The sequence below is a fragment of the Lampetra fluviatilis genome, chromosome 16 (genome assembly GCF_964198595.1).
Source record: "Lampetra fluviatilis chromosome 16, kcLamFluv1.1, whole genome shotgun sequence".
Taxonomy (NCBI): domain Eukaryota; kingdom Metazoa; phylum Chordata; class Hyperoartia; order Petromyzontiformes; family Petromyzontidae; genus Lampetra; species Lampetra fluviatilis.
Window position 1 is genome coordinate 12,857,996 of NC_136290.1, and position 15,358 is coordinate 12,873,353.

At 53.2% G+C, this 15,358-nt stretch overlaps 1 protein-coding gene across 4 annotated transcripts in view; it reads left to right on the forward strand.

Moving 5' to 3' along the window:
- The window catches only part of LOC144936566 (basic helix-loop-helix ARNT-like protein 1), a 28,416-nt gene extending 13,745 nt beyond the window's left edge, over positions 1-14,671 (forward strand). For 2 of the 4 annotated variants that reach the window (XM_078863770.1, XM_078863771.1), the window contains exons 4-17: positions 770-811; positions 1,894-2,051; positions 2,560-2,639; positions 3,206-3,301; positions 4,361-4,478; positions 4,904-5,068; positions 5,476-5,956; positions 6,188-6,294; positions 7,108-7,258; positions 8,604-8,695; positions 9,757-9,868; positions 10,773-10,866; positions 11,245-11,320; positions 11,826-14,671. In XM_078863770.1, the coding sequence (XP_078719896.1) occupies positions 770-811; positions 1,894-2,051; positions 2,560-2,639; positions 3,206-3,301; positions 4,361-4,478; positions 4,904-5,068; positions 5,476-5,956; positions 6,188-6,294; positions 7,108-7,258; positions 8,604-8,695; positions 9,757-9,868; positions 10,773-10,866; positions 11,245-11,320; positions 11,826-11,974 (1,921 nt within the window). In that variant the 3' untranslated portion in view covers positions 11,975-14,671. Of the gene's footprint in view, positions 1-769; positions 812-1,893; positions 2,052-2,559; positions 2,640-3,205; positions 3,302-4,360; positions 4,479-4,903; positions 5,069-5,475; positions 5,957-6,187; positions 6,295-7,107; positions 7,259-8,603; positions 8,696-9,756; positions 9,869-10,772; positions 10,867-11,244; positions 11,321-11,825 lie in introns of those variants that run through there. The other 2 variants (XM_078863772.1, XM_078863773.1) reach the window with 2 other exon arrangements.
- Positions 14,672-15,358: the final 687 nt, after the last annotated feature.

Sequence of the window (15,358 nt, forward strand, 5' to 3'; positions counted from 1 at the left end):
GCCTCACTGTACCTGCAATACTCTTTGGTTCTTTCGTTAAAGTCACGTAGGAATAAAATAAATTAGATCACGACGTTTCGGGCGCAACACAAGCGTCCGTCATCAGGTGGGACAACCACAGCAAGATACAAGCAGCTCTTTTGCCCACTTCACCAATTGTTTTTTGCTGTGGTTGTCCCACTTGATGACGGACGCTTGTGTTGCGCCTGAAACGCCGTGATTTAATTTATTTTATACCTACTTGACTTTACCGAAAGAACCAAAGAGTATGGATCCCTGCAGTCACGAAAACTTCAAATATAGATTGTACCTGCAATGCCACTGAAAAGCTGCTATTGCTTAATGTTTAATATTCAGGTTTTGTTTTCGTAACGCTTTACAATGAAGGTTGAAGGCGTTAATGCATTGGCTTTGTCCAATACGAACGACATTTTTGGCTACACCTGCGTGGCTTTTTCGGGACACTAATTCAAGAGAAAGCCGGACAAGTCTATGAAAGGGTTTCCCCAAAACTTGGTGGTAACATAAAACAAACCAGAGCTAAAAGGATTCGCCCTGCTGGCCAAGGTGGTGATGATGTCATCATGCGTGGGTGTCATCTCGCAAAGTCACTCGCCTCCCCTGCCGGCCAAGTCTCGGACACGTGACGTCACCTCGTTGCGCGGCTCGGAATGGTGATTTTATCATCGCTATCGAAGCGAACGCACGTTGGAAAGCGTTACGGAAATCCATGCATTATTTTTCTCTCCCCCTTGTTTTGTTTTTATAGAGGGGAGAGTGGTGACCATCCTTCCAAACCCAAGTACTCGAGGTGAGTGCATCATCGTGACCCCTAACAATTGTCGATTCGTTCAATTATCAACTAGCATCGATTCGGCGATTAAAAAGTGTCGATTCTCACGCCGCTTTGGCTGAGTGACTGAGCTGGCATCGCTGAGATCCTGTTTGTCGAATCCAGGCAGCCGCTTGTGATTATACGCGGCTCTGCGGTGTAGCGAGTTGACACAGTCACAGCCGCCCATTCACCGGTGATTGCACGCAATGATCCATCACTTTAAACACATTCCTGCGGAGGGAGCTGGTAGGAACGTTGGGTTGCTCGGTCAATGGCCAGGGTCAACGGCGGCGTGGTGTATTCCGCAAATATGGCCGACTGTGAGGGCGGGCACAAGCCGGCGTGAGTAGGTTAAACGTTGAGTTTTATAAGGGCACCACGGGGTGACCAGCCCCTCCCCACCCAGCCCCACCCCTCCCACCCAGCCCCACCCTCCCCACTCAGCCCCTCCCCACCCAGCCCCTCCCTACCCTCCCCACCCAGCCCCTCCCCATCCTCCCCTCCCCACCCAGCCCCACCCTCCCCACCCAGCCCCTCCCTCCCCACCCAGCCCCTCCATGCACGACGGACACAATAATCCCCTGTGGGCTGGTGTAACCAGGAGGTTCCTACCAGTATTTAATGTATGCACTTACTTTGGCTAAATCCCAGCCCTGAGAGAGTGGATTTGTTGTGCCGTAGAACCGTGAGAGACGCAAGCGGCAATAGGGGGAGCCCCTCATCCAAAAGTGGATTGCTCATGCCTGATGATGGTGATGATGATAACCCATCCGCCTTTTCTACCCCACATCTTTCTCTTCTGCTGTCTGGCCTCGCCTCTCCACATCATCATCGTCATCATCGTCGTCTTCATCGTCGCCATCGTCATCTTCGTCGTCATCGTTATCATTGTCGTCTTCGTTGTCATCGTCATCGTCTTCATCGTCGCCATCGTCATCGTCGTCGTCATCGTTATCATTGTCGTCTTCGTTGTCATCGTCATCGTCTTTATCGTCGTCATGTTCATCGTCATCGTCGTCGTCATCGTCATTGCTGTGCCACGCCGCATCGCGTCGCAGGGAGGTGCACAGCCAGATCGAGCGCCGCCGCCGCCTCAAGATGAACCACTACATCGACGAGCTGGAGCAGATGGTGCCATCGTGCCGCGGCATGCAGCGCAAGCTCGACAAGCTCACCGTGCTGCGCATGGCCGTGCAGCACATGCGGGCGCTGCGCGGTACGGCGGATGCTTTTGGTTGGGGAAAAAAAAAAACTTGAACACGTGGTAGGCTTTCGCGACCAATATCATCCATAATCGAGGTTTTTCGGTTGGATCGCGTAAATATATATATGTGTCGTTAAAACCCGCCACCACCCGACACAGCCAACTAGTAAGGGTTGTCACGTAAACAGAACGTGGCCAATTCGTCACTAGTACAGCACTAGGGTTTCGTGTAGTGTATATTAGTATATAGTGTAGTGTATAGTAGTGTAGTGTATAGTAGTGTAGTGTATAGTGTATAATACTAGTACAGCACACAAGTTGTGTGTTGGAGAGCCAAGCCGCAACAATTACAATCTGAGTACGACGTTTCGCCAGTTATTACAACCAGCTTCATCAGGCGACAGCCAGATTTCTGGAGAAGTCCACCTGTTTCGTTCCCTATACAGAGGCGTAGATGTGGCGACCACACCGAAACTGTTTCAACGGAGCTCCTCCCGCGTGTGCGCTGCCTTGCCCACAGGATCCACGACGGCCTACACGGAGGCGAACTACAAGCCGGCCTTTCTCAGCGATGACGAGCTACAGCACCTCATCCTGCGGGTGAGTGGTGGCTCTCTGCGGCCTCCTCTGGCTCGTGAAAACCTCACCTCCCCTCCCTGCCGCCGCCGCCCGGTCTCCGTGCGCCTCGCCGGCGATATCATCTTCTTGGTTCTTTCGGTAAAGTCACGTAGAAGGGAAATAATAAAATAATAAAAATAAAACATAATAAAATACCATTCTCACAACGTTTCGGCCACAACGCAAGCAGTCGTCCTCAGGTGAAGAACACGGCTGTCGGATATTTGACACTCGCAAGCCCTCGGACAGTTGCCCGGCCGTTCAGCCGTACTTCGCCGCACCGTTTGCAGCTCCGTTGTCACGCACGACCGATGTTGGCCGTGGGCAGGCGTTGAACCGTCGCTTCTCATCACTCAAGTCGCGAATGTTTACTGCACCGTGAGATAAGATGCAAATTGCGTCGTCCGAATCGTGCGTCTGTAGAGTTGCGGTACGAGTAACGTGGTCGTCTGGCGAACCCTGCACCCCCCCTCATGTGCCCCCCCCCCCATGCCCCCCCCCCGTCTCCTGTGCCCCCATGCTCACGACGCTGGTACCACCATGAGCAGCAGGCTTCGGACGGATTCCTCATTGTGGTCGGTTGCGACCGAGGCAGGATCCTTTTTGTCTCCGAGTCCGTCTCCAAAATCCTCAGCTTCTCGCAGGTAAGCTCCAGTGCCGGGCCGACGTAGTCCTAACAAGGATGAGAACAGTCCACACGTGTCTCTTTGTCTCTCCGAGTCCGTCTCTAACACCGTCGGCTCCTCACGGTAGCTTCCAGCGCTCGCCAGCATCTTGTCCGGTGACGCTGAAAGGCGAAGGTCAAGAGGTCGACGCGGCCGATGCCGATGATGCCACCACGGTTTGCCGGCGCTTCCTTCTGCTAGATCGTGTGGTTGCTGCGAAGTCGACGCCCTGAGTCTGAGATCGAGTCTCATTTACCATCCTCGCCGCCACTACTCGTTGGCTTTGGTCTTCCCCTGGCGACAAGGTTAACGTGTCCTTTACGGACCGCTCTCAACAGTTGTGCGTGTGTGCACGTCGCACACGTGTGGATATTCTGTGCGTTAGTGAATGTCGTATACTCCTGGATGGTGCGTGTTGTCCAAGCATGTTGTGCGTGTTGCGTGTTATGTGTGTGAATCCATGCACGCAGTGCGCCGGGTGGCTAATATGCAACAAGGTTGGCACAGCGGGGAGCACGGGTGATGCATATATTGGTCATCTCAGTGAACCCATAACACCTGGGCCTGTCCCGTGACCTGCCAGCAGCAGCAGCGAGAGCCTTGCACACGTCACGTGACGCCAGCGCCACTCAGTGGGGAATGGCGGCTTGCCGTTGTAGTTGCACACACGTGCTGTGTGTGTGTGTCAACATGTCCTCGTGGGGAACGCTTAGCGCACTACGCTACTAACCCAGCAGCGGCGACCCGAGTTCGATTCCCGCTCACGGCCACCAACACCGGTGACGATTATCTGAATTGGTCCTGGGCCGCACCTAGGTCGACTCAGCATCAAATGAGTACTTGGTGCAGTGTATAAATATCGCCACTGAGTGGTGTTGGCCACCCACCCCCTCGTGTGCCGTGCCCGCCTTGATAGGTGCTGCTCGCTAACAGCACTTGCCCCAACAGTCTGTTCAGGCTACACGAGAGATCTTTGTTTTTGCTGCACACGCGTGTTGTGCCGTGCCGCGTGCATGTTGCCTCTGCGAATGCGCATAGAGTGAGCTGGTGGGACAGAGCCTTTTCGACTACCTGCATCCAAAGGACATTGCCAAGGTGAAGGAACAGCTCTCGTCCTCCGACACGGCTCCCCGGGACCGACTCATCGACGCCAAAAGTGAGCACGGACACAGCCGGCGTGCGGCAGCATTCATCATCATCGACGACGACGATGATGGCGTCGATGATTACAATAACGAATACGACGATGTTGAATGGCTATAATGATGACAACGCTGATGGGTGCAATGATGATGATGACGGCGATGATGGCGGTGATGATGACGATATTACGATGTTCACGAATACAATGACAATATTGATGGATCTTGTTGGTTCTTTCGGTAAAGTCACGTAGAAGGGAATTAATAAAATAATGAAAATGAAACATAATAAAATACAATTCTCACGACGTTTCGGCCACAACGCAAGCAGCCATCCTCAGGTGAAGAACAGGTCTGGATGCAATGATGATGACGGTGACGATGAATACGACGACGACGGTGATGCGTTCGAATCAAACGAGGGTGGCGATCGTTGCAGCGGGGCTGCCGGTACGCACGGACGACGTCCACGCCGCGCCGTCGCGCCTCTGCTCCGGCGCGCGCCGCTCCTTCTTCTGCCGCATGAAGAGCAACCGGCCGTGCGCCACCGTTCGCCCGGACGAAAAGCCCTTCTCCACGACCTCCTCCTGCTCCAGGAAGAAAGGTCGGCGCCTCCCTGTCTCTCTACCACTTTCCCCCCCCGCCTGCCCGCTCACTTTATCGCACCGGTGCTGTTTGTTGCTGGCCGCTGGGTGTTGTGGCCCAGTGGGTATGTGCGTGTGTGTGATCAGATGTTCCGTAACTTATTTTGACACCGGACACACATTGGGGCCTTGCATCCCAGAGCGTCTCATCATCAGGAGTGCGTGTAATTGTGTTGTCGATGCCATGGCCTGGGAGCGGTCTCTCGCGGTGACGTCATTATTCCCTCGTTATCTTCATCATCATCATCAACATCATCATCAACATCATCAACATCATCATCATCACCCTTATAGATGGACTTACGTGGCTACAACCGTGAATAATAAAGCGAAGAGCGTACTTGGTAATGCCCGCGCGTGTCCACAGATCGCAAGAGCTTCTGCACCGTGCACTGCACGGGCTACCTCAAGAGTTGGCTCCCGGCCAAGGTGGGCCTCAAGGAGGAGCAGGAGAGCCGGGAGGCCCCACACGGTTCCTCGGGGGGGGCGGCGGCGGCGGCGGCGCCGGCGGCCGGCGGCGGGCCACAGGACGGGCCCGAGGCACCGGGGCTGGCCGGAGGAGGTCCCCTCGCCAGCCCGCTCAGCTGCCTGGTGGCCATCGGCAGGCTGTACCCGCCCGCGGCGCCGGCTGGGACCGGCGGCGTCGCGGCCGCTTCCGGCTGCGCCCGCCGCAACGGGGGCCCCGGCGCGGGCGACGCGGCATGCCGGTTCGGCGGCACCGCGACGATGCCGGGCGGACGAGGATTCTCGGGTGGCGCCGGCGCCAGGCCAGGGGAGATCCGCGTCCGCGCTGCCGAGTTCGCGTCCCGGCACGCGGTCGACGGGAAGTTTGCGTTCGTCGACCAGAGGTTTGCCGCTGCCCGCACAATCTCCGCTGCTGAGGATATAAACCCGGGTTGATGGGCTTCGAGCGCGGCGCTGTTCCGCGCACGCAAATGCAAAGTAATCGCCGCGTGCGGGATTTCGATCGATGTTCTTTTGGGTGCCCGGGATCGGATACGAGTCGACGAATCGGTGCGAGCCTGGCACGTGGCTGAGCGAATTTTCGTCCCGCGCGTTGACGCCGCCGTCTGTGGCAGGGTGACTGCGCTGCTCGGGTACCTGCCCCAGGAGCTGCTGGGCACCTCGTGCTACGAGTTCTTCCACCACGACGACCTGGCGCACCTCGCCGAGAGCCACCGCCACGGTACCGAGCGCCCGCGTCCCGGGGTTTAGACTAATAGAAGGAGTCGCGGTCATTTTCGATCGCTGTGTTTTGGGGCCAGGGGAGTAGCAGCGGATATGTAAAAGCAGGCAGAGGGCCTACCAGCTTACCGTGCATCTCGATTGATCACCCTGAATATTCTGCAACTTCATACTGTTTTTCCCCACTGAAAACGAATTTCTTTAGAACTGAAATGAAGTTCTACAGCAATAACGGTACCAGATCCTGCCACCCAAACACGAATGCCAATGTCCGGACTGTCTGGATTCAAACTCAGATAGGTGGCAACTCGGCCGAACTGCTTTTGTGTTTCCTTTGCTGTCCTTTCCCGCGCACCTCCGATTAGCACGGTTGGCTACGTACGGTGCGAAAGAAGTTCAACGAACATACGTACAAACATACGTCGAGCCGAAGCTGTGTTGGGGTCATACCGAGGTCGCCCTGGTTGTTGTTCCACCGCAGAACCCAGAGTCGTGGCGCTGACATCATGCGCAAGCGTATTGATGACGAAATGTGTCTGCGTATTAGTGTCGTGTGTGTGTTAGTATCGTGTGTGTGTGTGCGTGTTAGTCTCGTGTGTGTTAGTATTGTGTGTATGTGTGTGTTAATCTGGTGTGTGTGTGTGTGTGTGTGTTAGTCTTGTGTGTATGTGTTAGTCTCGCGTGTGTGTGTTAATCTCGTGTGTGTCTTAGTCTCGCGTGTGTGCGTGTTAGTCTCGTGTGTGTGTGTGCATTGCGAGCGCGTGCCTCCCCGCGGTGCGGGTACCACATGAGCTGTGCGCGCGGCTGCCGTCAGTGCTGCAGACGCGGGAGCGCGTGACGATGGGGCCGTACCGGTTCCGCTCGCGCGACGGCTCCTACGTGGTGCTCCGCAGCCAGTGGTTCAGCTTCCTCAACCCCTGGACCAAGGACGTGGAGTACATCGTGTCCACCAACACGCTCGTCTCGTGAGTGCCGCGGACACCCGCGGCGAGTCTCCCCGCTCGGCAACAAAGTAGTTTTGTCGAGGGCATGGGCCCCACTTCCTCCAAATCGCCATTGGTTGTTCCATCGGTAGCTGGCCACGCATTTCTTAGAAATATAGGCAGTGGAACGATGATGCGTTCATCGCTATGCCCAGCGAATATTACGTCGAGCTAATCCATCTTTTAAATAAAAAAACACACACTTGTGATGTTTTCACGGAAATTACAAAACCTCTCCGGAGACAATCGTCACAACACTCACCACCCAGCTCACCCAACACCGGCGCCCAGATCTGTACTGATGGGGGGGGGGGGGTGGGCAACATCGAGAGGACAAAACACGTGAACTTTTAAAATAGTTCCTGTTAAATGAGTGACGTTACGCTGCGTGCCAGCGCGATCAGTCGCGTGCGTCCCTGCCTCTGACGCGCAACGCGGCACGCCACTCTGCACGCCACTCGGCACGCCACTCGGCACGCACGAATTCATCCCCAGGGGCTCCCTCGACGCGGCGGTCCTCAACTGGAGGGGCACGTGTCAATGTCCCAGGGGGTACGCGTGAGGTCATTACAAACGTGTGAAATTATATCACGCGTGAGAGTCGATGGTGAATGACCAAGTATGAATCTGCCAATAGCAAAAAACTAGGATAAAATTGAAATCCAATTGAAATCCATGAAGAAATTTCTAAACTGATTTATCGTGAACAATGTTGGTTTCCAAGAGGATCCAGTGAGCGCTAACAAATGACGTCACACGCATGCAGAGCGTCCGTTGAATTTGTTTTATTCGCAAGCTAGTTAGGATACCTCACAAAATGGACAGTTGGGTTAAAATGTTCATGTTCATTATTCATACATTTATTTCTCAGAACCATGTGGGGTCAGGCAAGCGGTGGGGGGGGGGGGGGTTACTCGGTTGAAACAAAATTCAACCAGGGGGGTGTTACAAGTAGCCAACAAAGGTTTAAGAACCAGCGAGTATAGTGATAGGTTTTTACCCTTTCAACTGGTACAAAAAACTGACACCTTTATACAAGGCATCATGTTTGCAATAACCACAACACAAGCAGTCAAAATGCAAACAAAAAGAAACAACTCTGATGATGATAATGATATGCACTGTCCTTGAAGTTGATTGGTCCACACCCGAGACAGCTTTTCTTAAAGCCTAGTCTCCATTGGTGTTGGACCAGATGACGCCAAAAGGCGTACAACTCAAAATCAGCGCACTATATTTTGCCACTGGTAAAGGAGATGTCTCATAGTGAACCAGCGAGTGTTAACAGAACGACTTGTCGGCTCCGTTTGTCATTTCCGCTCTTGAGGAACGGCAGCGTCGAGGGCCTCGCCTCGGCCACGATCATCACGCAACCCGGGGCCTCGCCTGGACGGGACGGCCGGCCACAACCTCTCGACGGTACGTGGGCACCCCCCCCCCCCCCCCAATAGCTTCCAGCCCGTTCGTCGATCCACTGCTGGATGGGTGAGGGGCCGCCCCACGCCGTGGAGGCCGGGAGGGTTATGTGACATTTGACCGCGCTTCCCCGCGCTGGTCAAGGCGGGTTTCTTGAGGGTGGGGGAGAGAAGAGTTCAGGACGAGAGCGGAATTTACTGCACTGCCCTCTGCCGCCCTCAACTTTGACTGCACGAGTTTTTTTTGTTGCGCATGTGGTCGCCCATCCTCACCCCACTCCAGGCTAAAACCCTGCGTAGCTCCTGAGGTATTACTAGAGATCGTGATTTGGTCGTTTGTAGCATGCGTCCTACTGCATGTATATACGTTCCATTATGTACGGTACATTTATATGCGATGGGTTTTGGTGCTTGAGTAAAGTTCACGTTGTTTCTGTGAGAATAAGCAGTGCACGCTGGGTGGAACAGTGGCGCAGTGGTTAGCGCACCATGCTACAAACCCGGTTATCTGAGTTCGATCTGTGGCCATGGTCAACACCGGTGGCGAGTGATTGATCTCTACCGGTCCTGGGCCCACCCCTGCTTTTATCATTGAAGTCCCCCCCTACCCCTCTCAATCTCCTCACATCCTCCATGGCTTTCTTATTAAACTAAACGATAAAACATTTTTTCATTTCATAAGGTAAGGCCCACTGAGCTATAAGACTATTTTTCGGAAGCAACCTGGCCACAAAAAATAGCTCAACGAAGTGGCTTATCATCATGTGGAAATGTATAGCGGCCAGTACATGTAAATGCTCGTTGATTATAAATGTGGAGGGAAAAGCCGGAGGACCCGGAGAAAAATCTACGCGACCACGGGGAGAGAGAGAAAAACACGCAAACTCCAAAATATACAGGAGTCAGGGTCGGGATCGAACCTGCAACCTCTTGTATACAAAGCGAAGCAGTTAACATCTCAATGCTGGGGAGCTTGGTCCCAACCTCACGGTTCTTCTTGGCCGTGAATCCGGCAAAGTCGCCGTTCCTGCACGTGATCGTCAGCCGAGATGTTCTTGTCGCCAGGCCTCAAGCGGGGATTGTCTCCCAGCGTTCCGGGCCTTCCGGGAGGAACGCGGCTCGGAGCCGGGAAACTTGGCCGCACGATTGCCGAGGAGTTCTTTGAGTCCCGAAGCAGGTTAGTAAGTCCGTGGGTCTCTCGGTGTAAATCCACGGGTCTCTAGTTAGATCGATGGGTGTCTGTGTGAGTCAATAGGTATTTGTGAATAATACTGCCTTAAAAGATGATGTCTATAACAGGCGGAATTCCAGGCAGTGGCCCCTTGTTCCTCAACACATCTCGGAGCACGTCACCTCGAAGAGAAGTCCCGTCCGCCGTGCAAGAAGGAAAGACAAACGGAGAAGTAAGAGAGAAGAGAGACGGAGCGTGGCCAATGACAACCACCGCCACGCCATCTTGCAATGGCGGACAGAGCGCCTGGGAAGAAAGCCAAGGCTTCCTCTCTCCTCCTCCAAGAAGACAAGACCTGTCCCGGATCCTGAAGACTTCTGTTAACCTGAGAAAGGGAGATGGCCATGAGAGTTTATATTGGTTACAGATGTACGGTGGTGACCCTGGAAGAGGGAAGAGCCTGTTGCGTTGCTTCATGTTTTGTATTCCGTACGTGAACCACGGCGCCACCGGTCCACCCTCTGCTGTGAAGTATTGATCAGAAACGCAGTCATTTTACGAATTGCTTTTTGTGTTTAGTCTGTTGTCCTTGCCCGCACCTCCGATTAGCACGGTTGCCGAAAGAAGTTCCACATACGTGCGTACAGAATGGAACAACGGCTGAAAAGCGCGCAAGGAAGCAAAGAGAAGGCGCATGCTTGTAATTGTGGAACTGGATCACATGGATAGAGTCCGCGTTCGCTGAACAACCTCATACCGGGTTCCTTGTGAAAATGAAACTCTTATCTAATTAAACATCCACTCCTGGACATGAATTTCCACCTAGCAGTTAATGACGCAGGTGCGTCCGCAGGCGTGATGGAGTGTTGCACCGCACCGCAGCGATCGTGCGATGTGTGCGTCTGCTCAGGTTGCGATCGTCTCCATCCAGTTGCGACTGCAGTCCCCTGCAGCCAGACTCCCGGACGCCGCCTCCCTCCAACACGCCGTCGCCCGGCAACAAGGTCGCTCCGCACACTGTTGTCTTGCTGTTGTAGGCTGTGGGCACCATTTTACGCGACAAAGAGAATCCATTCGGATCTTTCGCACGGCAGTGTGACCCTACGCGCTGGAGAACGGACGATGGATGTCACAGAGCTACCTCTGAGATCCTTTCTAGATTGAAAACTCGTTCCTGTAGAACTGCTTTTTGTGTTTAGTTTCTTGCCCTTTCCTCGCACCTCCGATTAGCACGGTTGGCTACGTACGGTGCGAAAGAAGTTCAACGTGCATACATGCAAGTGACGTCTGCGCCATGGGGCTCCGTTCTTGGATTGGCTTGTCGGCTTGTTCTTTCTTAACGCCGCGCTCTGTGGTGTCGTGCATTGTGCCACGGTACGCAGCTGCTCACGGTGGAGTCTCCGTCCCCTTCGGCCCTCCTCCCGCCCGCGGACATGAGCTCCTACCACGGTCCTCTGGGTGAGCGCACTGCACTCGGCGCGGCCAATCCGCTGCTGGATGAAGGCTTGCCCAACCCACCGTCACCATCTCTCACATTTAATTATTATTCACCTTTCATTATTGAGACGAAGCGAATGCATGCACCTGGCATGCACCTGATGATTGGTAAGCACCTCCCACGTAACATAGTGCTGATTTTGGCCACTAAGACTAGGCCGCCCTGGCTGCTTTGACTAGGCCGCCGATTAACACGGTTGGCTAAGTACGGTGCAAAATAAGTTTAATATACATACAACATACAATGAGAAAAATATACTTTACATTACAGGCGAGTGCGCCATTATGGTTCTTCTGTCCTGATGAAAAGGGAGGGAGGGTAAAGTTTTTATTTCACATTTGTGAAAAAAACGACCTATACCAATTACGAAAAATACAACCAACAAAAAAAGTAAGCCTTAACACACGATAAAAAAAAATTCTCTTGTCCTATTTTTTTACTTCCCCACATCCCGGCGTTGCCCAGGCGACACGGACTCCCTGGACCTCGACCTCATGAACAACCCGGGCAGCCCCGACGACGACGTGGCCATGTCCGTCATCATCAACCTCCTGGAGGCCGACGGAGGCCTGGGTGGGCCCGTGGACTTCAGCGACATGCCCTGGCCATTATGACTAGGCCACCCTGGCTACTATGGCTAGGCCACCCTGGCCACGATGACTAGGCCAGCCTGGCACTATGACTAGGCCACCATGGCCACTATGACTAGACCAGCTTGGTCACTATGACTAGGCCAGCATGGCCACTATGACTAGGCCAGCCTGGCCACTATGACTAGGCCACGCTGGCCACTATGACTAGGCCACCATGGCCACTATGACTAGGCCACCATGGTCACTATGACTAGGCCAGCCTGGCCACTATGACTAGGCCACGCTGGCCACGATGACTAGGCCAGCCTGGGCACTATGGCTAGGCCAGCCTGGCCACTATGACTAGGCCAGCCTGGCCACTATGACTAGGCCAGCCTGGTCACTATGGCTAGGCCAGCCTGGCCACTATGACTAGGCCAGCCTGGCCACTATGACTAGGCCAGCCTGGGCACTATGGCTAGGCCACGCTGGTCACTATGACTAGGCCACCATGGCCACGATGACTAGGCCACGCTGGCCACGATGACTAGGCCAGCCTGACCACTCTGACTAGGCCAGCCTGGTCACTATGGCTAGGCCACGCTGGTCACTATGACTAGGCCACCATGGCCACTATGACTAGGCCACCATGGTCACTATGACTAGGCCAGCCTGGCCACTATGACTAGGCCACGCTGGCCACGATGACTAAGCCAGCCTGGGCACTATGGCTAGGCCAGCCTGGCCACTATGACTAGGCCAGTCTGGCCACTATAACTAGGCCAGCCTGGTCACTATGGCTAGGCCACGCTGGTCACTATGACTAGGCCACCATGGCCACGATGACTAGGCCACGCTGGCCACGATGACTAGGCCAGCCTGACCACTCTGACTAGGCCAGCCTGACCACTCTGACTAGGCCACCCTATCCACTATGACTAGGTAACTAGGACAACCTGGATGATTAGACTACGCTGCCCTAACCAAATCTAAGGATTTGAATCAGCACTATGTTACATGGGAGGTGTTTACCAATCATCAGGTGCATGCAACGTGTAATTGCAATTTATATTTAAAAGAAAATAATTGGTAAATGTGGGAACGAGTGCCATTTTGCGTTATGAGTAATGGTGTTTTGGAAGAACCTTGTCGAAGGTATGTTTTCTCTTAACTTCTATTACTTTAAACAACAGACGAAGGACGGTTCTTACTAATGTTATGCAACTAGCCCGCAGCCTCCCCGCAGCGGTATGCCACAGTAGCGTCAAATGCTGTAGAGAGGGTTGGCCTCTTAGGCTTTGGCCTAATACTACTAGGATATCATTAGCCCAACAGTGTACGGCTGTATTCTTGTCCCTTTGGTTCATCTTTGCGGGTGAAACTTTAAAACACATTTTACATAAATCCGTGTGAGCATCGTGTCGTAATTGATGTTTATTTGAAGACACAGAGAAATAAATATTCTACCGAGGTTCGCCTAACTGTAATTACGGAACAGGATGTTTTTAACTCAATAATAAAGAGGGCTTTTTCATATTGATGTCGAAGCCCCACCCTTAGGCAGCTTGGTGGCGGTATAGCACCTTTGCCAAATCGGGTGCTCGCGTTTTCACCTGGACACACTCGGCACTATAGCTCCCCCCGTGTGTTTTCGGGTTTGCACCGTGCAGAACAGTGTGCATCAGGAGAGCTATGCAGGACAACCTCGCGAAAACCTATGCAGCAGTATTACTTGATGTTACAACTCCGTGGCGTTTACACCCAAGCTTCTTGCCAACGAGGCCATGTGATGGTGGCCTCATGCCGCGTTTCCGTGGCCGTTAAAAACCAGATCTGGCCCACGGTACGTCCCAGCACAATTCATTTCTTGCCCCCGACACGTCGTGGCTGTGTGGTTCTTTCGTCTCGGCTCCGAATCTCCCTTTGCTTCCTTCCTTGGTGTCGGTTACATTGTTCCAAGATTTAACAAAAAATAATGTTATCATTAAAAAAATATTTTCCATGGATTAAAAAAAAACGTAAACACAACCCTGAAGCTGACCAACGCGAGAGTGCCTCGTTGAAGACTCTCGTCTTCCGCGTTGACCCGATGATGCCGTAAACTCTTTCCGAGGGTGGTCCAACTGAATGAGAGTAGCTCTCTTTTGGAGAGTGGGCTACCTGGCCTGCGAAAAAATGGGCTGCAGTGCCAGCGTAGAGCTCACGCACCCTAAGGCAGTCTGCCGCAGGGAACACCCCGAATGACCCCACTTACCCGGTTCACAAACGGGGGGGCCGGTTCGCTTATCGGAGTCAGGGGGAGCTCGGCACTCAATGAGACTAAAGAGGGATGCAAATGTGTCGTGATGCACATCTGCACATCTGTGTATGGGGGAAATTAAAAGTTTGGGGACGCGTTGAAAAAAACAACTTGATTCGCTTTGCACGTGATCTGGGCACTTGAGTTAATTTGTTCTAAATTATCTCTGTTATGCTGAGGCATTCCCTGGATGCAACGCTTTGAATTTGCATCAAATGTCAGCACCCAACCGAATGTCATTTGATGCCACAGCGGTGTAGCAATTCATTGTTGAGTTGCTACCTTTTCCACTGTAGACCAAACCCAAAAATATTTACTCAATCAGCCTAGATCTATCAGCACTGCGCAGTTCACTGTAATACAGTTCAACAGCAATACAGGTACCAGATCTCAGTACAAATCTATTCCTGCCACCCAAATACAAATGCCAATGTCTGGACTGTCTGGATTAAAACTCGGACAAGTGCCAACTCTGCCGAACTGCTTTTTGTGTTTAGTTTGTTGTCCTTTCCCGCGCACCTCCGATTAGCACGGTTGGCTACGTACGTTGTAAAATAAGTTTTACGTACACACGTGCGTACACACGTGCGTGCATTGAAACTGCACTGGGGCACACGGGATGGAGGGCCACAGGGTTTGACCTACGTAGGGGGGTGGGAAGACATTGACCAAGGGGCCCCATTTAATCGCTTGCACCAGGCCCCATGGCGACCACACTACCGCCACTGGCCACATGGGCTTGTGTGTGACTTATTACAGAGGTCTGTTGGCCATTTGAAACACCTGGTTGACGCGGATGCAACTGAACAGTAAGTTAAATGACAGTTTGGAACACAATGCGAAGAACAATGTCCGTCTCGTTCAGGGGTCGGCATCCTGCTAGCCCCGGAGCCGCGTGCGGCTCTTTAAGGATCGCAGTGCGGCTCTCCTTGACCATGGAAGTCCAGTTCACCATGGAAGTTTAGTTCACCATGGAAGTCCAGTTCACCATGGAAGTTTAGTTCACCATGGAAGTTTAGTTCACCATGGAAGTCCAGTTCACCATGAAAGTTCAGTTCACCATGGAAGTCCAGTTCACCATGAAAGTCCAGTTCACCATGGAAGTCCAGTTCACCATGGGCAGCTGT